This window comes from Lepeophtheirus salmonis, chromosome 12, assembly GCF_016086655.4.
Source record: "Lepeophtheirus salmonis chromosome 12, UVic_Lsal_1.4, whole genome shotgun sequence".
NCBI lineage: Eukaryota > Metazoa > Arthropoda > Copepoda > Siphonostomatoida > Caligidae > Lepeophtheirus > Lepeophtheirus salmonis.
The window spans coordinates 1,333,269-1,358,971 of record NC_052142.2 but is presented as its reverse complement, the minus strand read 5'-3'; the positions used below and the strand labels follow the sequence as shown (position 1 = coordinate 1,358,971).

General features: G+C 34.6%; 2 protein-coding genes and 1 long non-coding RNA gene across 7 annotated transcripts in view; 1 reads left to right on the top strand and 2 right to left on the bottom strand.

Moving 5' to 3' along the window:
• Nucleotides 1-2,307, bottom strand: part of ND-75 (NADH dehydrogenase (ubiquinone) 75 kDa subunit) — a 31,512-nt gene extending 29,205 nt beyond the window's left edge. For 3 of the 4 annotated variants that reach the window (XR_011782651.1, XR_011782653.1, XR_011782652.1), the window contains exon 1: nucleotides 1,710-2,270. Coding sequence is in view for 1 of the 4 variants with exons in the window: in XM_040722580.2 (XP_040578514.1) it covers nucleotides 1,710-2,106 (397 nt within the window). In the remaining 3 variants the exon portion in view is untranslated. Of the gene's footprint in view, nucleotides 1-1,709 lie in introns of all 4 variants that reach the window. The other variant, XM_040722580.2, reaches the window with a different exon arrangement.
• An 8,634-nt stretch (nucleotides 2,308-10,941) lies between these two features.
• LOC121126697 (uncharacterized) lies at nucleotides 10,942-12,386 on the bottom strand. Its single transcript, XR_011782744.1, has 2 exons — nucleotides 12,064-12,386; nucleotides 10,942-12,005 (listed from the first exon to the last, which is right to left on the bottom strand). It is a non-coding gene; the product is annotated as an uncharacterized lncRNA (long non-coding RNA).
• Nucleotides 12,387-12,493: 107 nt separating this feature from the next.
• Nucleotides 12,494-23,465, top strand: mask (multiple ankyrin repeats single KH domain). Of its 2 annotated transcripts, XM_071892172.1 has the most exons (15): nucleotides 12,494-13,488; nucleotides 13,728-13,991; nucleotides 14,044-14,138; nucleotides 14,196-14,343; nucleotides 14,402-14,552; nucleotides 15,340-15,491; nucleotides 15,545-15,769; nucleotides 15,828-16,017; nucleotides 16,071-16,588; nucleotides 16,638-18,330; nucleotides 18,391-18,702; nucleotides 18,883-19,107; nucleotides 19,165-19,536; nucleotides 19,607-23,250; nucleotides 23,311-23,465. In XM_071892172.1, exons 1-15 carry the CDS (start codon nucleotides 12,847-12,849, stop codon nucleotides 23,341-23,343), a joined length of 8,664 nt encoding a protein of 2,887 aa, XP_071748273.1. In that variant the 5' UTR covers nucleotides 12,494-12,846; the 3' UTR covers nucleotides 23,344-23,465. The 2 variants fall into 2 exon arrangements, with proteins under 2 accessions (XP_071748273.1, XP_040577931.1); XM_040721997.2 differs by having other exon boundaries at nucleotides 18,391-19,107.
• The last annotated feature ends 2,238 nt before the right edge of the window (nucleotides 23,466-25,703 follow it).

Below are 25,703 nucleotides of genomic sequence, written 5' to 3'. Positions count from 1 at the left end.
AAAAAAAGATGTTTTTGAACAGCAACATGTGTCAAAGAGTCATTGTTTCTTCCCCCACACCACTAGGTGGATAACTAAATATAAACTTCATTGTCGTCATATGATTCAAGATGTCAAATTTTGCTCCGAAACAGCATATGTATATTTCCTTTAATGTAGTGGAGGACATTCCCGTCCTTGTGGAAGGACTTTTATGAGAGGAACATGAAAAATACCAAATTGATGTCTCATTAGTTGGAATCGGCCTTTCTGCGCCAAGATTAAAAGGACACGAGTTGTTGTTTTTTTTGTTATTTTTTATAATTTACATAATACGGGGGATTGACTAGTCACTAAATGTACAACATATTTCTATAATATCTAAGATATCAAGCACACTGAGGTTTTGAGGATGTTATCACTATCAATATAAGCTTATTGATGTCATTTGGAAGTTGAAATTGTTTACAAAACAAAATACTATGATATCATAATAGAAGAACATCGACGATGATTTGTATATAGAAATGTCTGCTTCAATTGTTATGATGTTTACATTGTTTTCGTATTTTTACTACGAAAAAACAAGAAAATTTAAGACTAAAGCACAAGAATTCATTCCATGAAGATGAATAACATCTTTCAAGGAAACCTTCAAAATTGATCGAAAAATTTTTAATCAACTGATATGATCAAACTAATACAATGATTGAAGATCCTGTAATAATTTATTAACAATCTATAATAAGGAAGATAATATTTAAAATGCTAGTATAACCTTTTTTAAATTTATGGATTCATAAATGAGCATCTGAATCTTCTTTTCAGATGCACTTTGATAATACAATTTTTAAAAGATTAAATTTACATATTTGAAACTTCTTGTTGGTTTTGTTTCATGGTTTTTTGTGTAATAAAAATATTTTATTATTGGATTTTTTCTATTATAATATAAAACAAGACATAATTAATGCTTTAAATATGTTATTTAAATTGATTATACCTACATAGTTTTTAGTTATGAACAAAAATTTGAGCTTGATGTCAAAGCCAAATAGTAATTCAATCTTCAAATACTATTAATTAAAAGTATTATGAAGATTGAATGACGGAAATAAATCTTTCTTTAACAATATTGTTCTTATAGGTTTATATATTCAGTCCAAAAATCTTAGTCTTGGAAATAAAGGTAACATATAAGTTTCTTTTGAGAATTAAATAATTTTCTATTTAAAAAATATTACGAAAATACATGGATGAGGTTTTTTACACTAAATTAGAAAAATATTTGTGAAATCTAATTTTTTAAATCAAATAAGTTGTTTCAATACTGTTATGAAACATTTACAATATGCTTAAAATATGAATTCAGATACTTATGGTATAGTGAGACCCTTCGCCAGAACCTAGTCTTAGGGAGGGATTTATTTTATTTGGCAAACACATTATGATCCATATGATAAATGATGAAATATATGTGAAAGAGTCGAATGTACATAGTCTAGTTACAGACTTACATCATGCCTCATCTCACCTACCCATCTTGAGTTGTACACAAAGAGTCGACAAGTGAGGAAGTCAATATCTCACAATTTGTGTAGTTTGTTAGGTTTTCAATTATTTATTTCTGATTGGATAAGAATGAAATGTCAAGAGATCTGTATATTTGGATCTCAAAAGAATGTCACTTTAAAATGAGTTAAATTGATTCCACTCCAACTTGAACTCACCTTGATCACAAATGGGACAATCCAAAGGGTGATTCACAAGGAGGAATTCCATGACTCCCTCTCTCGCTTTGCGCACCATGTCCGAATTCGTCTTGATGCGCCATCCCTTCATCACAGGCATGGCACATGCTGCCACGGGCTTAGCTGACTTCTCCACTTCCACCAGGCACATCCGACAGTTCCCAGCAATACTCAAGCGATCATGGTAACAAAATCGGGGAATTTCCACTCCCACCAAGGAAGCCGCCTGCAAAACTGTCGTCCCAGCCTCCACAAGTACCTTTTTGTCGTCAATCCAACACTCCACTTTCTCCACTCCACCCACTCCACCCAACCCTCGACAAGACAAGACACGCCCCAACCTCCGTCCAGCACACACACCGCGAGTCACCATCATTCTTCCTCAGTTCTTCTTCAGTTCTTCCTCAGTTCACACTCACTCTCAACCAACTCTAGACTTCCCTTTCACACTAGGGCACAACACGCAACACACAATTCAAAAACACAACTTCGATGACGAATGGCGATTCCCATCACCTGATTCCTTCAAATTCTTCTTCTTCTCCTCTTCCACTCAAACGGGGCAGTCAAACTAACAAGACTACCTTTTTATCTACTCTCAACCTCTATTGTCAAAAAAGAAGAACAAAATTTGAAAACATAATATGGTAGTCAGTCTGCAGCAGAACCCTATAATAAGAGGTACGTCACGAGATTTCACCGTCCCTTGTGACATATATCAAACGGCCCAAAAATAACTTAATACAATAAATGAATACTCCAAAAATAATTTTTTTGAGCTTCCTTATTATGAAAAAATGGAATAATTACTTAAATCATAATTTCTTTAACTTAATTAATTTCGCATACACATTCTTCGTCTTCCGAAAGTAGAAGAAGCTATTCTATTTTCTTTCATAATCGCAGTTTACATTCGTAAATGTATGTACATTCTTATACTAACATACTCAACCATGGTAAAAAATAAAATTTTATAAAATTTGGAGACATTTATAGAAGACTTAATTAATGGAACCGCTACTTCAGTTATTGAGTTTACAATTTCTTTCATTTTTTTTAATTGACTTACATAAAATTTGAATAAAGCCTCTATTTTTGCAAATTGATCCAAACAGTACAAAGTCCCAATATATTAATTGAAACAACATATAGTTACTCAACGAATCTTAACTGAAGTGAATTAGCAATGATTTTATTAGACCAATTTTTGGAATGTGAAGACTTGGAACTTAAAAATTTTATATGGTTTGAATTAAATACCGAAGAGAGGTGCATTTTTATAGACTTAAACTTTGATTCTGCGTCCCAAATTTTAACATCAGTCTCAAATTTTAACATTGGTCTCCTTCAACTTCTTCTTTAATTCCTTTATTTCTATACCATAGACTCCAAGTTAGATTTTTATGATGGTATTTATTTCCTTTAGATGTTTTACCTCAGGAGAAATACCTGTAATACATACAATTATTATTTTCTAAGGATAAAGTAACTAATGAAAAAAAATATATATAGGTATATATCATTATAAGAAGTTTAATCTTCTATTGTTGATGAAGTTAGATTCATGTCCACTAAATCTATTTATCTATTTTCAGAAGTAGGAGGGTCCAAATAAGGAGTAAAGTATGTATGATCCTGAAGTTGTGGAAACATTTTTTACCTGAAATTCGAAATAAAAAAGTTGCTTGATATTTCCTTAATTATTAAATTTCCTTAGCATCAGCATTGTTATCCCGAATGAAAATGGGTTTGTTGGAGTTTTTGGTGAGCCTTATAACTTTCGTTTTTAGATGTTTAAGCATCGTGAAGTCACTCTACTTATAGGACTCTTGTCTGCAGTATTTTTCTCGTTGCAAACTGTTGGTTATTATTTAAAGCAGGGTTTCCCAACCTTTTTCTCGCTGTGTACCCCTTACCATTTTGATACATAACAACTTACCTCTAAATTTTTAAACTATATAAATAAATAAAAAGTAAAATAATCATTCAATCTTCAAGTTGGAAGTTACTTAATGGCCTACAAACATATAAGGGGATAAGAGACTTCCTAAAAAATAAGCCATAACAAAGAAACAGTTAGGAAATATTGAAGCCGAACCCTCTCAGGGCTAGGAATCCACTTCTTCCATAAAATTTTAAGAATCCCAAATAGAACTACCATCAGAGAAAGAGGAAGTCGGTAAACTACTCCAGCTTCAATTAATACAACAAAAGATTTGAGTGAAATATTATTACAATCTTACGGGCCCTACGTCTGGAGGAGCCCTACTACTACTCTCAAATAATTTGCCAAAAATATCGAGAAAAAATAAATGCGGACCTCACGTGCAAACCTCAATTGGAAGGGAGAAGATGCCTAACTAAGTCATCCGTTTATAAAATTTGTATGTTTGGTAAAGATTATTACACCGATGCAGTAGCAAGGCCCTGTGTGGACTGGGCATCCATGCAAAAAATTAAATGAGTAAATCACCTCTCTTTGATACCATTAGAACAATAGATTTCATTTACCAAAAGTCCAAATCGTGTAAGAAGCCATTCTTTAGGAGCCTAAAAAAACCATCGAGAGAGCAGGAAAGGATTGCCATTAGCAAGAACGTTCTTATAATTCATCATATGAACCATAGATCAATTCTTAATGCTAGAAGATTCAACTACCCTTTCCAGAGATTAGCATAGTGTCATCTTTCTCTTACTCCTTGGAATCTAAAATTTACTTCTGAAGTTTTTAAATCTACTGACGCATGTCTTAGCACTAAGGACCATATAAGGAAATTAAATCTTCCTCAAACATGAAATAGGAAGATTTCTTTGAAAGGCAACAATGATGGCCGGAATGTCTTCCATGACCTTTCAGAGGTCATATCAATTTCTTTGCTAACCCGATTCTACCTCTGAAAGAATTGATCAACAATCCAATTTCAGACTTGAGATCCTTATCGGGTTCAGGCAAGACATTTAAGGTTTTGAAAGCCTAAAATGCGCTACTATTAGTCTCATAAAGGTTGGCTAAATTTAACTGAGCTGGAGCAGTATTGATCTGCTTTACTCCGGATGAACTTCATGAATTTCCGTCAATTTATCCAACTCCAGAAGGACACTATACAATTATTGTATGAAAAATTTAAATATGGAGACCTAAAGTTTTTCATCATTAGAGAAAATTTCCTTGTGAATACAACTTAGAGTATCTTGCGTTAAAGAAACAACTGATTCTTTGGCCCCAATGGAATAGAAAGATTCAAAAACCTGATGTGAAGACCGTTGTTACTAAGTAGGGGAAGAACGATGAGCCCCCATCTATAGCGGCAGCACATAGAATTATTTTGAAACGAACAACATCATTTTAATCCACCTACACCATTGATGTGGTTCAACAGAACTGTAAAAATAATTTTTATTTTAAAGACCACGTGGAACCAAAAAAATTGAGATTATTTTCCTTATTGAGGGGTATTATTTCCTTTCACTATTTGAGCAAAGACTGAACGACAAGTTCTTAAAAATATTGGTCCTACTCATATCGTTGAAGAAGAAAGTCATTGGTTCAATTTAAAAGTCAAAGATGGAAAGCAATTTACTTCACAATTTCAAATATCTTCAAGATGTATATTCTTCAATGATCTCTGCACATGACTGTAGGGTTTCGAGACCTGATTTATGTCACCCTACTTGGCGTTAACATCACTGCTCGGTGAAATATAATCTGAGACTAATAATTTTGGGCCAACAAATCATTGCTATCCTACATATTTAGAAGCATTTTTTTAATTATGTCTGAATTTTACCAGATGTGCAAGTTTAAAATGTCGTTTCAATGATTTTCTTGTTCAATCAAAAGAAAGAGGCATCGGAAAGTTATCGAATTAATTTAAAAAAATACAGCGATATTATTCCAACCGTGAAGACTTGTCAACGCTGGTTCCGACGTTTCATAAGTGGCAATTTCAATGTTATTGACAAAGAACGTGAAAACGGAATAAAAAAGTTTGAGGACGACGAATTGCAAGCATTATTGAGCAAAAATGATACACAAACACAACAAATGATGGCAAAGCAGGTTCATGTCACTCGGCAAGCCATTTTCGATCGTCTGAGACCCATGGGAAAGTTTCAAAAGGTTGGAAAATGGGTGACAAACGAACTGAACGAACGCCAGATGGAAAGACGAAAAACTGAGTGGGAAATGCTGTATTTACACCACGATAAAAAAAAATTGCATCGGGTTGTAATTGGCGATGAAAAATTGATATATTTTGAGAATCCCTATCGTAAAAAATTCTGATTATCACATCTTCTTATTGATGGGATAAGCACTGGGTGAGCAACACTTCAAGAATTTTGAGGATATTGTATCATGCAACTTTTACTACAAAAGAGACAGAAAAAAAGGCCCGAAATCATCTGGTAATTAGCCAAATAAGTCAACCGTACCAACTGCTATTTTTCTTGTAAGTACTACGAGACTATATTGTCATTATTTCTTTATAGTTTTTAAAATGAATTGAGAATTACTCTATTCATAATATTAAAATCATATATAGTATTTTATTCCATATTCTATTGTAACATTTTATTAAAAGTGTAGCTATAGCCTCCTTTATACGAAACATGTGTACTACGTATATATATACTGAAAGCAATTCTCCATTTTCTTGTACTCCCTGCTCGAGCCTCTCTTCCAGGCCCCACATTAAAAACCATTGTCTTATGCAACCTTAGTTTTTGGGGCCTCTGCTGAAACATGGCGCACTACGCACTATGTGTATAAGGTAGCTCTGACCCTGTTTGTATCTAATATCATTTGTTGGGCCCAAATTTTCTAGCGAAACCCCTTGTTTTAATTGTTTCTTACTTAACTGAAACTGTATAAAAAAGAACCGAGACCGAAGACCAAACGTAAATCCAAATGCTGCTATGATCAGAAAATTAATTCATGAATTGAATCTAGATGACGTTATAAAGAAATTAAATAATGATAATGATATTGTCTCTTGGAGGCCGGGGAAGCAGTCATCAAGGAGCAATCTTGCTTTGATATCTCCATAATCATGCTCTTATACTAAAACAGCGTCCTACTGATTTGAACCTTCTTCTGACCACAAATGGTAGATTTAGAAATTTATCAGCTATTGCGATCAAAAAATTTAGGATTCTTAATTGACTCATTCGATTAAAAGAATTTAAATAAAATTCAATAATAGATTGAGAATTTTCTTTGATCATACTCTATCTTGTAACAGATTATTAAGTTCTTCAATAAAATTATTCGGGACACAACTCGTACTCATATTAGTGAGAAGAGTAAAATAGTTAAACAATTAGAGGAATATATAGATGAAATCATGAATAAATTTTCTAGCGAAAACCCTTGTTTTAATTACTTGTTACTTAACTGATTCTGTATAAAAAGAACCAAGACCGAAGACCAGAACCAAGATTGATAAAGCTGAACCGAGAACAAAACTGTTGAAATGAAAGAACAGAGACCAGGACCGATAGAACCGATGAGCCTGAACCGAGTACAACCTTGTTTAGATATGATTATTATTCTAATTACATCAAAGTTTCCAAATCCAAAGACATCTACCCTCTGTCTATAGAATCCTTAATTTATTATGAGAAGAGAAATTGCTTTTACAATTATGTCTGAATTAATTCGAAAGGCTGGCTGGAAAATATCTAGGATATATCTTGGATTTATTGTTTTCAAATAAAAACAAAGTTCCGTTATTACAAGTAATATTTATTTGTGGGTATTACTGATCGTAGGAAAGACTATAATAAATGAACGTCTTACAATACATGTCACTCTTTGGTAAATTGAGAAAAAATTGATTACCTAAAAATTACAATGCAAGCAAAACTTTTTCTTTCACGCCCATATTTTGGGTAAAATGATGAAAGATAAAGAATCATAATCAGAGTACAAGGATATACCACCACACTAAATTATGTTCAAATTCACATGAATTGATTCCATTATATATAGTTCAAATCAGGATTAAAATATTGGTGATATAATAGTTAAACCGTTTTTGTCTGCTAAGGTGTTGGTTCATAGCGGTCGTCAGGAACGCGATATTTTGCATATTTGTAGCACGTCAAACCAAAAGGAAGTTAGAATAAATTTTTCCCAAAATTGAACCTATAATAATATAAAAGGAAATGTACTTACTCAGATTTCAATTTGAGAAGGGAAAGAGGGGTGTACTCACATCAGCTCTAACTCGAGGTAGGATTTCCTTAATCCCCAAAAAAGGTAAAGCGACATCACTTAGTCATTGGAGGCATTTGACAACACTTAATAAATCATTCAGAATTTTAGCAGGTGTTTCAGCAAAACAAATATAGCCTATACTTAACAAAAAGTTGGATTCGGAACAAAAAGCTTATTATAGAAAAAAACGACATAATGCCGATATTTCACGAAATATTAAGACACCTATTCACTCCGTTATAATAAGTAAAAAAAATTGGAGCAATCATTGCGATTGACTTCAGCACAGGAGTTGAGTCTGTAACTCATAATTTTATCCTACGTGCTGCAAAGAAATACCTTCCAAGAAGTTTTTTATCCGATCTGTGTTCTCCCTTTCAATAGAATTGAATTTCAACTATTGTGATTGATGGATTACAGAGTTACCATATAGTCTTAGGAAAACACTATAGACAAGGATGCCCCGTATCTCCGTTACTGTTTGTGGCTGCAATAGAACAATTAAATTTTATACTTGTACTACCATCTGAGGATCCTATCTCATATAATTATTTTGATATAATCAAAGAATTTTACACTCTACATTCCAAACTAAATATTGAAAATAATCTTTGCTATTTTTGTGAAATTCAAGATAACCTGAGGGATCACTTTATTTTAATGAGGCCCAAAAACCATGAAAAAAATGAAACAAAAAGATTTGGAAGGATTTGAATTTACCATACTATGGTTTGAATTCAGATTTATGTTAAAATGACTAACAGTAAAGATTTTCTTGTGAGATAAATTGACAGTAGCTTGTCATTAAAGAAATTTCGATAATCAGTAAACACTATAAACCTATTACATCAAAATGAGAGTTTGAAACCTTGCACATCATCTTGATATGATTTCCATCAGATTACATATATTCAAGCCTAGGGTCTAGAGTTTTCTTAATCAAACAGGTAACTCCACGTTTTGAAGTCTGAAGGGTTCTGTTATACACAAATTTTATACGTAACAGTCAACCAATAAGAAATAATTTTCTAAATTACAATATCGAAGAGGTTAAAGTACGTAAGTAGTCTCATCATCCGATATATTCTGTTCAACTGTAGTTGATAATTAACATTTAGGCTTAAAAATTCTATACTTGTTGAATTAGTTCCTCTTTAACTTCTCCATAATATAATTCCCGCAAAAATGATAATTGTCTCTGTACCACAATTAGGATAAACGATACCATAGTACTATTTCATTGATTTCAGACGCAAGTATTATTGAGTTAGATCTAATCTAGTTTTATTAGACAGAGAAGACATAGAAATATCTCTAGGATACTTTCTTGACTTCCTTGTTTCGAAAGGAGTTCTTGTTGTTCCCTCTGCTTGATCAAATTCCACTGCTGATTAGTTTCTGTTATTTTTGCTTGCTTTTTCGTCTCTATTATTCTAGCTTAATTTTTCGTTACTTGTAATTGTGCAATCTGTGGTCAATTGTCAAAGAGAGAGATGTGATTTAGAGGATATTTCAAGATTTATCATTTATTAACACAAGATCCTATTTGAACATAATACCCATTGCTGTAATGATAATAATTCATCGTAATTGAAATCGAAAAGTCCTTTAGGTTCTATTTGGAGCTTAGATCTAATATCCGACGTATTTGGATTTTAAGTGATTAAAAATTTTCTTGTCGTAGTCGACCTCATGCAAAAAGCTGATGAGTTTTCTGTTTCTTAAGTAGAATCGACTAGTCAACATTTCTACTCGATAGCTGGGACTATTTCCTTTTTTAACGACTGTTCCGGTTTATTCTCAAAGCTTTAAATACGGATTTTGAACTTGTATTCATATATTCTCTGGGATTTCGGAAAATATTTGCGTCCTTATCATCGATTAGTTTTCTCTTCTTTCAAACATTTTTGATCCTATTATACGTCTCTCCGTGAAAGTTGTGTTTCATTGTCAAGTCATGAGTGGGTATCTCTTATATTAAGTTCTGTGTAAAGTTCAAGGAGAGTCCATTTTCTGGAGATGTCCTATGATATACAAGAATGCTATAGAAAAAATCAGTTGAGTATATGTCGTATACAGTTTTTGCTGTAAGATTGTTCATTGCTTAACTGCGGACTTTATTCCCTTATCTTGCATAAAATATAGATTGTTTTTTGTTTTTTTTGAGACGAATACACTTCCATTGTCTGAACGATGAGGTCTTGGGATTTATTTCTGTGAGAAAAACTTCCTAAACGTTGATATAATTAAAGTTGATCATTCTGTAGAGAAAAACACGTGCAAGGAGTAGAGGGGGGGGGGAAAGATTTATGGTATCATTGTTTAAAATATTGATGTGATTATCAGCTGCCTACTTTATTATGATTTTTGAGGGTATAACGAAAGTATTTATTAGCAAAATGTTTGATGAAGATATACTACGTATAATTGACTTAGACGTTTTTTACCCGTTCCAGTAGATTTGAAAACGTCACACCCCATTAAATTGTAATTCATTATGAACCATATTCTCAGGAAATAACTAATGAAACGACAAAGTATAGTATTTTCAAATATATTTGAAGTTCCAAATTTAAAAAGTAGTTATTAGCTTCTAACTATACCATCTTATCCTCATTTCAAGGTGAAATTAAGATAGAGGAATCGACTAGGCTATCCCGTCTTCTTACGTGTAATCTTTTCCAGTATTTTAGGCTAAGAAAAACAATATAAGAGTTTTCAAGGTAAAAAAAACATACACCATTCCATCAGTAAAATACAACTTCACCAGAACAAAACATGAAAATAGGGCTGCTGCTGTATGCTGATTTTTTTCTGTCTGTAGTACTTTTCTTCTAGTAGTCCTTGGATTAACTCGCTTCTCAGCTTCCTAATTCCCATTCATAATTAGTATTTAATATAAGTTCTCGCTTTTTCTGTTGTACCATAATTCGGGTTTTTTTGTGCATATAGAATAGACGACCCCTACCTTAAAAAACATTGAGACACAAGGAATTGATCCTGTTTTATTAAAAAATCAACTGATTAGTAAAAAATCAAACTTTAATATATTTAAAATATGTTTTGCCTGCATTGTAATTTTTAGGTAATCAATTTTTTCTCAATTTACCAAAGAGTGACATGTATTGTAAGACGTTCATTTATTATAGTCTTTCCTACGATCAGTAATACCCACAAATAAATATTACTTGTAATAACGGAACTTTGTTTTTATTTGAAAACAATAAATCCAAGATATATCCTAGATATTTTCCAGCCAGCCTTTCGAATTAATTCAGACATAATTGTAAAAGCAATTTCTCTTCTCATAATAAATTAAGGATTCTATAGACAGAGGGTAGATGTCTTTGGATTTGGAAACTTTGATGTAATTAGAATAATAATCATATCTAAACAAGGTTGTACTCGGTTCAGGCTCATCGGTTCTATCGGTCCTGGTCTCTGTTCTTTCATTTCAACAGTTTTGTTCTCGGTTCAGCTTTATCAATCTTGGTTCTGGTCTTCGGTCTTGGTTCTTTTTTATACAGAATCAGTTAAGTAACAAGTAATTAAAACAAGGGTTTTCGCTAGAAAATTTATTCATGATTTCATCTATATATTCCTCTAATTGTTTAACTATTTTACTCTTCTCACTAATATGAGTACGAGTTGTGTCCCGAATAATTTTATTGAAGAATTTAATAATCTGTTACAAGATAGAGTTTGATCAAAGAAAATTCTCAATCTATTATTGAATTTTATTTAAATTCTTTTAATCGAATGAGTCAATTAAGAATCCTAAATTTTTTGATCGCAATAGCTGATAAATTTCTAAATCTACCATTTGTGGTCAGAAGAAGGTTCAAATCAGTAGGACGCTTTTTTAGTATAAGAGCATGATTATGGAGATATCAAAGCAAGATTGATCCTTGACGACTGCTTCCCCGGCTTCCAGGGGGTTTCTGACCGCGTATCTAAGAATACTGTACAGATTAACTCATAATTGGCTCCATTCTTATTGTTAATTATCTTCATTGTCTTCATCTCACAGCTGCTCGCGTAGCTAATTAAACATCCTTCAAATGGTAAAGATAATATTGTTTCTAAAAAATAACATATAGGTATGTTTCTCACATAGAGGGCGCTTTTAAAATTCATCTGATCAAGCGCCATTATATGGGATCTAAAATTATTACGATTTATAACCATATATATGTAATATGATATATGTAAACCCTCTCTCATTCATGAACACAGGCACTAGTGATGACTTGATACTTGGATGTTCTTTCTTTAAGAACAAAACAATAATTAAAACAGCTTTGGAAAATAAATAAGAACGCTAAGATTGGTAATTAGACAAAAAAATCTTACACGAGTTAAGGTAATATTTTAAATGATTAAATATGTTTTCATTTTCTTATTGGTTGTAGGTTGAGCGATGATATGATTGAAAGAACGAATAAAAAAAGTAAATAAAAACATTTTTCGGGAATAAGCAAGCTGCTATTAGGTTTTTAGGTATGAGGTTTAGAGAGTAAAGACGTGGTATGTCTAGCAGTTAAGATTGATATATATGAAGAAGGGATTGAGTAGGTTGAGCACAGGAAGCTAAAATTTGAAATGGAATTGAGAAAGAAATGAAAGAAAGATGATAGAAGGGAAGAAAAGAGAAGAAAAAGAGAAGAAAAAGAGAAGAAAAAGAAAGAGAAAAGAGGAAGGAAATCATTGAAGAAAAAGGAAATGTAATATAAAAGAAAAAAGAAAAAAAGAGTTTCGAAGTGGCTTCTGATATCTGATATCTGGCATTGGAGAAATCTCAGAGTTTGAATTTTTGAGAGAAATTGGAAGCAAAAGTACTTGAAAGTGAATACAGAGTACTGTTGCAGTTCCTGTAATCCTCTTGTTTTCCTATCCATGACTTCCCGTTCTTGTGGGATGAAAAAAAGAAAGAAGACGCGAGGATTGGGGATGAGTGGAGGTGATAGTGGGCCTCCTCCCCCCCCACCAGCGCCTCCAGCACCTCCTCCTCCGCCTCTTGGTGCAGGTCCTGGAGTTGGGTACCATGAGAAGTGTTCTTGCCTTTCGTGCCCCTGTGCCGTGGCGGCGCCGCTCTCTGTGGAAGAGGATCGGGATAGTGAGGAGCGCTGCTCCTCTTGTTGGACGGAGTCTGGCTCAATGTCGAAACTGGAGGGCTGGCTGGGTCCATCTGAGCTCCTGGTGCCCAAGAGTGTGCTGACTCCCGCCTCTTGCTCCTCCAGCTCTTCCTGCTGCTCTTCCTCCTCGTCTGCCTCTTGCTCCTCGTCTGCCTCTTGCTCCTCCTCTGGCTCCTCCTCTGGCTCCTCCTCTTGCTCCTCCTCTTGCTGCTCCTCCCGCTTGTCCTGCTCCTGCTCGGGGAGTGCCACCAAGAAGGAAGTGAGGAACAAAAGCCGGAGTCAAGATCCTCCTAGCGCTCAGAAAAAGTTCATTTCGAGCCCAGAGTCAGCAGCCTCCTTTGCTCCTCACTCCACAACTCTGGATATCCGCCCAGAATCTTCAGAGGAAGATGAAATTTCAGAGGTAAAGTATAATGCCACGTTACGTTCTCCTTAGGACCTCCTAAATCTTGCAATTATACCTCCATCTCCATATTCAACCTATTTTGAATACTAACATAATTATCCCGTTAAACATTATAATTTAAATTAAGGAGGGAAGTAAAGGGGGAAATGATTTTAATTTTAAGTACTATTTGAACGACCCCTTAAGTCATTGTCGTCATTTCAAAAGCAAATAACGTTCCCAAGTCATTATCTTAGGTCGATTCGTTCTTATTAGACGATCCTGATGTAGAAACAGAAGATGAAGGCGATGACTACGATGAAGGCAATTCTCAGTTAGAAATAGAGGATGACGAAGTGGATGAAGAATCTCTTTTAAGTGGATCACCTTCTAGTCTTATAGTATCCAATCCTCCTAACTCATCCGTGGATCCGGAGACACAAGCTAGGTTGGAAGCATTACTTGAAGCGGCTGGCATTGGCAAATTGACTGGAGAAACAAAGCAACTCACCGATCCAGAAGTAAGCTAATGAATCAACCCACACTTTTTGCATTTATCCATTTATTTATTAGGTTCTTAAACGCCTGACTTCTAGCGTTTCATGTGCTCTCGACGAAGCTGCTGCTGCCCTGACTAGAATGCGTTCTGATCCTCCGGCTGACGGAAGGTAACTTAACGACGGCGTCGTCATGCTAAAATAAATCTTTAAATTTTAATTTATCAGGTCATTAGTAGAAGCCTGTAATGAGGGAGATATTAGTAAAGTCCGTAAGCTACTAGATGAAGGTCGGGTGTCAGTTAATGACCCAACTGAACAAGGTGAATCTTTATTATCGCTAGCATGCTCCGCAGGATATTTTGAATTGGCTCAGGTAGTCCATGTTGTTTAAATAGTTATTTCGTTTTCACTGCGTTCGGTTCTTATTCAAGGTTTTGTTAGCAATGGGGGCTAATGTTGAAGATAGAGGTATGAAAAACGAATGCACCCCATTAATGGAAGCTGCAACAGCTGGACATGTAGATATTGTGACTCGTCTTCTTCTTCCTCATGGGGCTGATGTAAATGCCCAATCATCATCAGGTTTGAAAAATATGTTTTTCGACTAATTATTCCTTTTTTATATGCTTCTGTTCTAAGCGATATTATTATTGAGATTTAAATCCAACACTACGAAACTTTTGTGAAGATGTAAAACTTTTTCTTGGGAAGTAATGATATGTTTTTATTTCAATTAGACAACATATTATTTCAAAATATAATGATCAAAAGGAAGGACTACACAAAATATGTATATAATTACTTGTAATTATATAAAAAAGTGACTTATTCTGAAGTCAATGACTTACATAATAATTATGAATATTGTTTCTATATGTGGTGTACAATATGCACTTCTCATAACGCCTTATTTAATTACAACGGTCACATAATTAACAACTATTAATCGATTCTCTATCATTTCATTTATGTATTATTTTTTGTGGATATTTGAACTTAATGTACCACATAATATTTAACAATTAATAAGCTTCATGAACATAAGTCTTAAATTATTCACATTTTTTTGGTTGCAAATTTTCAAGCAAATATATATATATTCTTATGAATTTTGTATCATAGCAAAAAGTAAAATATTGTTATAAAAGACATGTTGGAATTAATATAGGGGTAATATAGGTTTAAAATCAAATCAATGATGCAAGCAACTTTATTATCCCCCGCCCCTCCTACATGTGGATATTATTTTCAAAAAACATGAATGGTAGATAAAATATTTTTTTAATTTCATGAACAAGCTATTTAATTTATTACCTGATAATGGCATTGGTTTCTGTTAATTTTATTTAAGTTATTATATATAATTTAGGTAACACCCCCTTAATGTATGCATGTGCCGGTGGTCATGAAGATGTTGTTTTGACACTGTTAAAAGGAGGAGCTAACGTTGAAGATCACAATGAAAATGGACATACACCTCTTATGGAAGCAGCTTCTGCCGGTCATGTCGGTGTAGCTAAAGTATATTCATTTTTACTTAAATAACTTATATCAATAATTGATTTATCTGCTAGATTTTACTAAAATATGGTGCAGGAATCAACACACACTCAAATGAATTCAAAGAATCTGCTTTGACACTAGCATGTTATAAAGGCCATTTAGAAATGGTTAGATTTTTACTTGACGCTGGCGCAGATCAAGAGCATAAGACTGATGAAATGCATACTGCTCTAATGGAGGCTTCTATGGACGGCCATGTTCAAGTTGCAAGGCTTCTTTTAGATTCTGGAGCTCAGGTTTTTAATTAAATTAATTACTTAAAAGAAATATGTATTTAAATATACTCTAATATAGGTTAATATGCCTGCTGATAGTTTTGAGTCACCTTTAACTCTTGCTGCTTGTGGAGGACATGTAGAATTGGCTATGCTTCTGTTAGAACGTGGGGCTAATATTGAAGAAGTAAATGATGAGGGTTATACGCCTCTGATGGAAGCATCTAGGGAAGGACATGAGGAGATGGTTGCTCTTCTTTTGAGTCAAGGTATTGAATTTAAAAAAAGTATATTCTTTAAAACTTACATCTTTAAATCTTAGGAGCTGATATAAATGCTCAGACAGAAGAAACTCAAGAAACAGCTTTGACGCTTGCTTGTTGTGGAGGATTTCTTGATGTTGCTGATTTTTTAATAAAAGCGGGCGCAGATATTGAGTTGGGAGCTTCGACGCCATTAATGGAAGCTGCTCAAGAGGGTCATTTAGAACTTGTTCGACATCTTCTCGAGAATCATGCTCATGTTAACGCGCAAACAAATACAGGCGATACGGCATTAACTTACACGTGTGAAAATGGGCATACTGACGTTGCAGATCTTTTGTTGTCTTACAACGGAGAGCTAGAGCATGAATCTGAAGGGGGGCGTACTCCTCTAATGAAAGCTGCACGTGCTGGACATCTTTGTACTGTCCAATTTCTGATTTCGAAGGGCGCAGATATCAATCGCCCCACAACTAATAATGATCACACTCCTCTATCATTGGCCTGTGCTGGTGGGCATCTTTCGGTTGTTGAACTTCTTTTACAAGCTGGAGCTGATCCTTATCACAAACTAAGGGTATGTTCATATATTGTTAATTAACAGATTTAATTATTCTTTTTGAAAGGATAACTCAACCATGATTATTGAAGCTGCAAAAGGTGGATACACTAGTGTAGTTCAGTTACTCATCGATTATCCTAATTCAATTGTGATGCCGAATGATGATACTGCTACTCCCATTGAGAGGGTTCCTCCGCCAGATGGTATTTCAGCTCCCCCGCCACCAACGTCTGCTTCATCTCTTGGGCCTCCAGCTAAATCAGTTTCTTATAAGTCTGTGTTGAGGAAGAATCAGCGTAGTAGTGTAACTTGCAATAAGCCCACTATTGGAAATCTTGCCTCTATGATGGAAACATCATCTATTAATAATAATGGATGCAATAATAATTCCGATAATATAAATGGCTACGATTTTCTTGAAGGATCCAACTTAGTATTAGAAGGTTTAGAAGATAAAGGTTTAGATGCTAAATCTTACATTCATTCGATGTTGAGAAGAACAGATGGGTCAACCATGGAAGAAAAACTTATACAAAAAGAGCATATTTTAGCAGAGCTTCAAAGAGTTGAGAAGGAACTTCAAGAAAAAGCTCAAGAAAAGGCTCAAGCCCAACTCATGCTTTCCAACCATCAACAACAAATCCGGGAATCGGGAGAGGGTTCTTCAGATTCGTATAGTGAGATTATACCTACCACAGAATTATTACAGAATATGACCAACCTAAGTTTAGATTCCACGAATTTGCCGGCTCATAATTCTCAGAGTACTAATTTTAGTAATTTGGTTTCATCGTCCATCTCATCTCATCCAGGCGTTCCTCCCTTGAGTCAGAGAGCACTAGCCAGCTTGCCACCTTCAGAACGTCCAAAAGCTAAGCCTAGCCGTAAGAATGATGGAAAGGGAGGTAAAAAGTCTCAACTTCAGGCAGCTGTTCTTCAACATACACAACAACTAGCTCAACTTCAACAACTCCAACAACTTAATCACCAACTGCAGCAGCAAGTCCATCAACAAAAACAATTAAAGCAACAAAATCAAGCTACTTTGGCGAACCTTCAACAAAATGCTATTCTAAACCAGCAACAGCTTGCATCTCTTCAAGCAAATGTTGCTCAATTGCAACAAATGGAACAACAAATTCTCACTCAACAGACTCAAAATCAGCAGCAAAATCAGTTACAGCAGCGTGATCATCAACTTCAACAAAAAATTCAACATATTCTTCATGAAAAACATCAACTTCAACAACAAATAAAACAGTTTCAAATGCAAGTTGAACAACAATTAGCTTATACACAGCACGCCACGCCGTGTTCTACTGATTCTGACAACTCAATAACAAGTAATCAATCGCAAGTTTCATCGGATGAATTAGTGAACAAAAATGAAGAAAAACAACTTTTAAGTGGGACTTATGAATTTGTACAGGCACCTCATGCTGTACGAGCAGTACAGACGTTGCCCCTAATATCGTCTGAGCAACATGGTTTAGTTACTACAAAAACAACATCCACTACTTTAGATTCACATTTAGCTCCTTCGATTGCTACTGATACTCAAGAATTTGAAGCGGATCAACTATGTGGATCGTTCACATCACCAAATAATGAAAATTCTTCAGCTACACTTCAAATATCAAATCTACATCAAGTTCAATATCCAACAATAAGTCCATCAACTTTAGCCCCTGGGACAACGAATGACCATGTTGTATCTACATTTGGTCAGCAATTGATCTTTCAAACGTCTCAGATATGTAGGTTTAATTTTATGTTTATATATTTGATAATGCTAATATTTAAATAAATTATTGTAGTGGAGGGCCCACTTAATTTCTCTTCTGATCTTAACTTTGGTTCTTATCACCCTGGGATGTCTGAAAACGAAGAAATTTTTAATGGAACATCAATGGTAAATGAATTACTTCCCTCAGTTGTTACTCCGCCTCGTGGAGCAATGTCATTGATTTCGTCTACTTCTGTCGATGAAATTTCTTCCGTCTCAGCAACTCCACTTGGCTCAACACCTAGTGCGACTACAATTACTACTACTGTTGTCACCAGTAATGCCCCTTCTACTGCTTCTACCATTACTTCAACTAAGAAAAGTTCGAAGTCCACCAAAAAGTGTAAGCAACTATTCCTTGATCATCAGAAACAGCAATTAGATCGACGAGCAGAAATGTTTATGAAGGGCTTTCAATTAGGTTATAAACATCAATTGGAACAAGAGCACATTAATATTAATTTTGGGTCGTCATCTAAAAATATGGATCAGCAACAGTTTTCTAATCAACATTACTCCTTAGGTGAAACTTCAATACCATCATCTACTGACTGTGGTCCTTCACCTTCGGATATTGGAATTCCCTCAAGAGACATACCTGCCACTGGAATACCTCTTCTTCAGGGAACTCCGATGATAGATATTGATTCAGCTACTGAGAGCAATCATGATACCGCTTTGACTTTGGCCTGTGCTGGTGGTCATGAAGATTTGGTAAAGCTGTTGTTGAGTAGAGGTGCAAATATAGGTGAAGTGCTGACATAATGTTGCTATTTCTTAATAATGAAACTTTATTGTGTTATAGAGCATCGAGACAAAAAAGGATTCACTCCTCTTATATTAGCAGCAACTGCAGGGCATGAGAAGGTTGTAGAAATTCTTTTGGACCACACAGTTGCTGCAGAAATTGAAGCCCAATCTGATCGAACTAAAGATACACCGCTCTCTCTTGCTTGCTCGGGTGGTAGATACGAAGTTGTTGAGATCCTATTATCTCGTCATGCAAATAAGGAACATCGTAACGTGAGTGATTATACTCCTCTCTCTTTGGCCGCTTCTGGAGGTTATGTAAACATTATTAAACTTTTGTTATCGCATGGGGCCGAAATCAACTCGAGAACTGGATCTAAGTTAGGAATTTCGCCCCTCATGTTAGCCGCTATGAATGGTCACACAGGTACTGTATATTAAGGAAACATCCATTTATATGTATTGTTGAGTAATTTCTTTATAACATTCTTGTGTAGCTGCTGTTAAACTACTTTTGGATATGGGAAGTGATATTAATGCGCAAATAGAAACTAATCGGAATACAGCTTTAACTCTAGCCTGTTTTCAAGGTCGTCATGAAGTAGTTTCTCTACTTTTGGATCGGAAGGCTGCAGTTGAACATCGAGCCAAAACAGGTTTGACACCCCTTATGGAGGCAGCCTCAGGCGGTTATGTTGACGTTGGTCGAGTTTTGTTAGATAAAGGTGCAGATGTGAATGCACCTCCAGTTCCATCTAGTAGAGATACAGCTCTTACTATCGCTGCTGATAAGGGGCATTATCGATTTGTCGAGCTTCTAGTTTTTAGAGGAGCACAGGTTGATGTACGCAATAAAAAGGGAAATTCAAGTCTTTGGCTAGCATCAAATGGGGGGCATTTAGATGTTGTCCAACTATTGCATTCAGCTAGAGCAAATATTGATTCTCAGGATAACCGGAAAGTGTCATGTCTCATGGCATCTTTTCGTAAAGGGCATTCAAAAGTAGTTAAATGGATGGTTAAGCATGTGTCTCAATTTCCTTCAGATCTTGAATTGACTAGATTCATTACTACTATAAATGATAGAGATCTGATGAGGAAATGTAGACAATGTTGGGACATAATTCGTGTTGCAAAGGATAGACAAGCAGCAGAAGCTGCAAAGAACGCGACTAATCTTTTAGAAGAGCTCGATCGAGAATCTAAGTTGGAACAAAGTAAAAGGGAAGCTGCTGCTCGGAAACGGGAGAAGAAAAAAAGAAAAAAATTAGAAAAAGCAGGAAAGATATCTTTATCCCAATTAGTAGATGATGAGGATAAGGAAAACTCCGGTGTTGAATCACATGATGAAGATAAGGAAAAAAGGCCCTTATTGCCTACGAATCCAGAGGGGAAATCTGGAATAGAAGGGAATTCTCACGATTCAAATTCTATTAACAAAATCCTTTTAGGCTCTACTCAGATTGATACAAAGAAAAATAAGAAAACGAAAAAGAAAAAAGATTCTGATTCACCTAAAAAAATTATTAATTCTCCTACTATGCCCGCTATGCCATTTTCAGCATCGTCATCCTGCTTATCATCGGCTATATCATTACCAATCGTTGCTGATGAACAGATTTCATCTTTAAACGACGAAGACATTCTGCTCGTCGCAAAAAGTAAACAGCAACGAAATGTTAATACCAGAAGAAATGTTATCAGCATCAGGGATAATGAGGCATCATTGAAGAAAGAACAATTGACCTCTTGTGGCTCACTCAAAAAATTGTCATCACCGGGAACAATATCTACTCCGAATCTAAAGTCTGTTATAGCTTCTAAAGAAGATAGTACAGGGTGGAAAGAAGTTATCCGCAAGTCTAAAAAAGTGTCTGTCCCAGCGAATGCAATATCTAGAGTAATAGGAAGAGGTGGATCAAATATTAATGCGATTCGTGAATTATCAGGAGCTTATATTGAAGTTGAAAAGCTTGCTAGTAATAAAAGTTGTGCTGACAGAGCTATTTTGATCAAAGGTTCAGTAGATGCAACTCGACAAGCAAATACATGGATCCAAGCTATTATTAATTGCCCAGAGAAAGATTTATCTGAGATTATTGGAAAACAATTTAAAAACTTGTCCACTAATGTTTTACACCATAATTCTACATTGACGTCAGTTTCTCGTATAACTAGCACATCTGTCACTGTTTCCTCTATTTCAACTTCTTATAAGTCATGTGCTAAATCTGCAACAACTATGATTAAGAAAGAGAATGCATTTGCTTCTGTTGCTTCTTCTTCAGGACATCCAAAAAAATCGACTCTATCAACATCTTCTCAACATCTCCCTCTCCCACTCAAACATAACTCTTTTGCAGCGGTTGCTCAAGGGAGCATGTCTCCAACTTCTTGCAATAAGGTGTATTCTACATCTAGCCTCAATAGCCAGAAAGGTATTTGTTCGCTTGAATCCCCGAATACATTTTCCAACTCAGGGGATTCTTCGCCATTTTCTACTACTAATTCTAAAATTACAGCTACCGTATGCTCTACTACTTCGTCATCAACAATTCCATCAATCGGTATTTTAAACGATAATGATCAGTGTTTTTCTCCGTTTAAGCCTTTTTGTAGTTGGGGGTCTAAAGTACGTATGGATAAGGTATCTGATGAAAATGTTATGAATACATACATAGAACCAGTAAAATTTGACATGTCCAAAGCTCCTGGGTATAGAGCTACTGTGTCCACCACCACAGTTGTTGGAAATCATCTTGGAAAATCCTGCGGTATGTCATCAGGTTGGAATAATAAGTGCGTTGTTAAAACAGAAACTGCGGAGCTATTACCCTCTAATTTAAAACCAAGTCGTTGTAACTCAGCTCCGGGGACGCCTATTAGCTCTGCTGTTCCAACCCCTATTGGACCTCCTTCATCAAACTGTATTGGTAAGCGTTCCACATCAGTATTACATCACAATACTGGTGTAGTAAATACATCTACAACTCGAAGTATGACTCCCGAACTTACGTCGGAAATAGAGATGAGGAAACAAAGAAGTTCTTCTCTTGCTGTTCTTGATAACAAAAACGACTATTTGAAGATTGATGCCGCTACCGGGCTTCCTCAGGAGAATTTGTTAAATGCTGCCGCTCAGCTAGCTGCAGGTTTCGACTTTTTGAATCAAAGCAGCTCTAATTCAAATCACTCAATCAATGGTGACTTTGGCCAGCATAATCGTAATTTACGCTTGCCTGTACCGGCGCCTCCTGTCTTATCTTTTCCCTCACCTGCATATCCAAGATTTGGTAATAATAGTTTTGCAAGTGTTACTTCAAAATTAAATCCTAATGCACCAGATTTTACTAGAGGTATCGGTGTAGTTGGTGACTATTTACGCGGCCCTCCTCCACCTATTCGTGGATCCTCCAGTTATGGAAGTTTGTCCTCTAATTCATCTTCCCGTTTTGGATTTAGTCATAGTTTATCAAATATTCTGTCGAATCAATCAATCAATTCGTTTCTACATTCTATAAATCAGCCCATCAGTGGTGGTGGTGGATCTAGCTCAGTAGTATCTCATACTTCATGTACTGATGTAAATGCATTGGATACAGCTAGCTTATTGGGAGGTGGACGTTCATTAATGGAAATAAGTGATATTTTGTCACGTCGGAATGATATGATGCACTCGCGATCTTTGATTTCTGAAACACCCACTACACCTAAGTTTTCTAGACCCATTGGATCAGAGAGGAACAAGAATAAAAACAATCTTCCAACAGCTACGTACCCGCAATGGGATTCTTCGAGTCTCTACGACAATTCTAATATTAAATGTTCTAATGTGCAATCTGATGTCACTTCAAATAATTTTCCATTTGGTGTTGGGCTGAAGGACGCGTTTGAGCGTATGAATAAAGACTCTGTTTTTGATGGCAGTGGAATTGATCCTCCTGGTTTTGTTTCCGGATTACAAACACCAGTTCTAAATTTAGGTCCTAATAATTCTCAAGCAAAATCAAATTTTACTTCAGACTTTGTTTCAAGTGCTACTACTGTTTCTCCGGGAGGAGGCCTTTCTTCTTCCAATTCTACGAATAAGAAGGTAGTTTACTTGGATAGAAATGATCCCAATTCCATCAGAAGAAACACGGTAAAATACCATTGAGACTAATTATGTATCTTTGTCTACTTATATTTATTCGCATTTCAGAGTCAAATATGGACCAAAAATTGGGAAGATTGATCAAATCTGGTCGTCAAGCTTAAAATGTAAAACTTTTCTGTATAATTTATACCAGCAGTTGCCAAGTCTGTCTGCAGCTTAATCTACATATATTCTTATTTTTTTCCTTCACTTAAAAGAAATTATTATGTATTTGAATATATATATATATATATATATGTATATATATATATGCATTGGAAAGTTAAGTAGTGAATATATTACATTCAAATATATATATTTAATTTATTTTGTCAACATCAAAAGATTTTAAGTATTTTTAATAATTTTTTTTGTCTTTTCGGAATTCAGACTTAGCGAGTCTCTTCTGTATTTAAAAGTAAATCAAAAGATCATTGTAGTATTTTTAAATTCATAATTAAAGTAGAAGTTTGGCTCAATTATTTAAGGAAAACAAACACTTCAATCTAATTGAACTAAAGTCATAATATCATGGCTGCAAACTAACTTTTCATAGTTAAAACAAATTAGCAGGGACGTCCACAGGATTTTATCTTTTAGGGGGCTTAAATATTTTTAAGAAAAAACAGGAAGATCTTAAAACTTCCTTTAAAAAGATTTTTTCCGTCGTTTTCCCATTTACAAAGAGATTACTTTTTGAATGACGATGATAGATTTTGTGTGCCATCACTCAATTGCTCAAAAATTACTCATTTTTCTAAGCTGGTATGAAATAAATAAAGAAAATTTGGATCCTAAATATATTACACAGCAGTTCTTGATGATTTTTCCTCGTGGGAATACTAACCTGCAAAAATCTTCCTTCATTAGGCTCTCTTTTTGGAGGTAAAACAATCTATATGATCAATCAAGGTTATGATTACATTATTGGATATATGAGGGATCCTGATTATGACAACAACCAATTAGAGGAAAGGGAAATTTGGCCGAAAATTGACTCATAAATAATCCCTCTTGAATCTTGTAGCGAAGGAAAAATACTTTAGCAACAAATTGCGAAATATTTATTTGTTGTTATAATATAGCAAAATTTATTAATAAAATATTACAAGTTAACAATTTGTATTTCAAGAAAAATTCATTTTTTTAAAGGATAATTTTAAGTTATGAGCTTTATATTTGAGTGCTCATTTTTCGAAATTTTAGCGCTCTTTTTATCCCAAAAAATTACTCTAAAATTCTAAGTCTAGTACTGACAAAAAAATTATTGTTGCCCCCTGGGGATCCCCCTGATTATCGTTGTTGCTTACCTTAGAAATTGGTGACAAATGGTCTATGATTAGTTATGTGAAAATTGTCTTTAAGTTGTTCTTAATTATTCCTCCCTATTTTTGTAAAGTAACAAGCAAGCAGCACTAAACTAATACAAGGTCTAACAGATAAATCTAGACTAAAGTTTCACTTCATCAAAATGAATTACGAGGGCATTGTGTTCGAGAATACAGTCATGACGAGTGGTCCATTAAAATTTGAACACTAAATTTTAAGCTTCAACAAGATAAGATATATTTTGTTAATTAACAATATAATTTCAACAAGATTAATACTATAAATAGATGTGTGGCTGAGCTTTCTTAATCATTAATGTAGCCGCCCTGAGCGTCATTGATGGCTTTCAGGTTACAGATATAGTAATCTGTCATGCCGTCCTAGTGTCAGCTGACAATGGCTTTGAGGACCTCTGTGTTTGGATGATGGACACTGCAGGCCTTCCCCTCGACATGCATGCAAAAGGAGTAGTCGAAGGGGTTGGTTTCAATTATATTTATTTTATTTTATAATACATTTTTAAATCAATTTACAGAAAGTATAATTCTTTTTTTATGGGTAGATGTTAGCACTTGACTTATTAAATAATGAGCTAAAAAGAAAGAGCACACGAATCAACCGTTTTTCCTTTTCTAATAGATAGGCTAATTTTTTTCTTTTCACACATACCCTCTTTGATGTAAAGTTGATAATATTGTAGAGAAAAACGTGCAAGGAGAAGGGGGGTGAAAAGACATACGGTATCATTTTTCAAAATACTGAAGTGATTATCATCTGCCTGCTTTATTATAATTATTGAGGGTATAACGAAAGTATTTATTAGTAAAATGTTTAATGAAAATATATTTGAAGTTCAAAGTTTAAAAAAAAGGCCTTAATTAAATATAATATACATACTAAAAAATATACCATCATACATTTATGTTCAATATACAAAATTAAACAATTGGAATCATATAACTAATAACAATAAATTATATATACAGAATATTGAAATAATAGATTGATCCAAATAATATTTTCTTGTTCTGACATCAGAATCCAGTGAAATATGTCATAACTTTAGTTTGCGGGACGTAGAGTTTAATCAAAAAGATAAATCGCCCCTCTTCTTCATGTGGAAGTTGCTA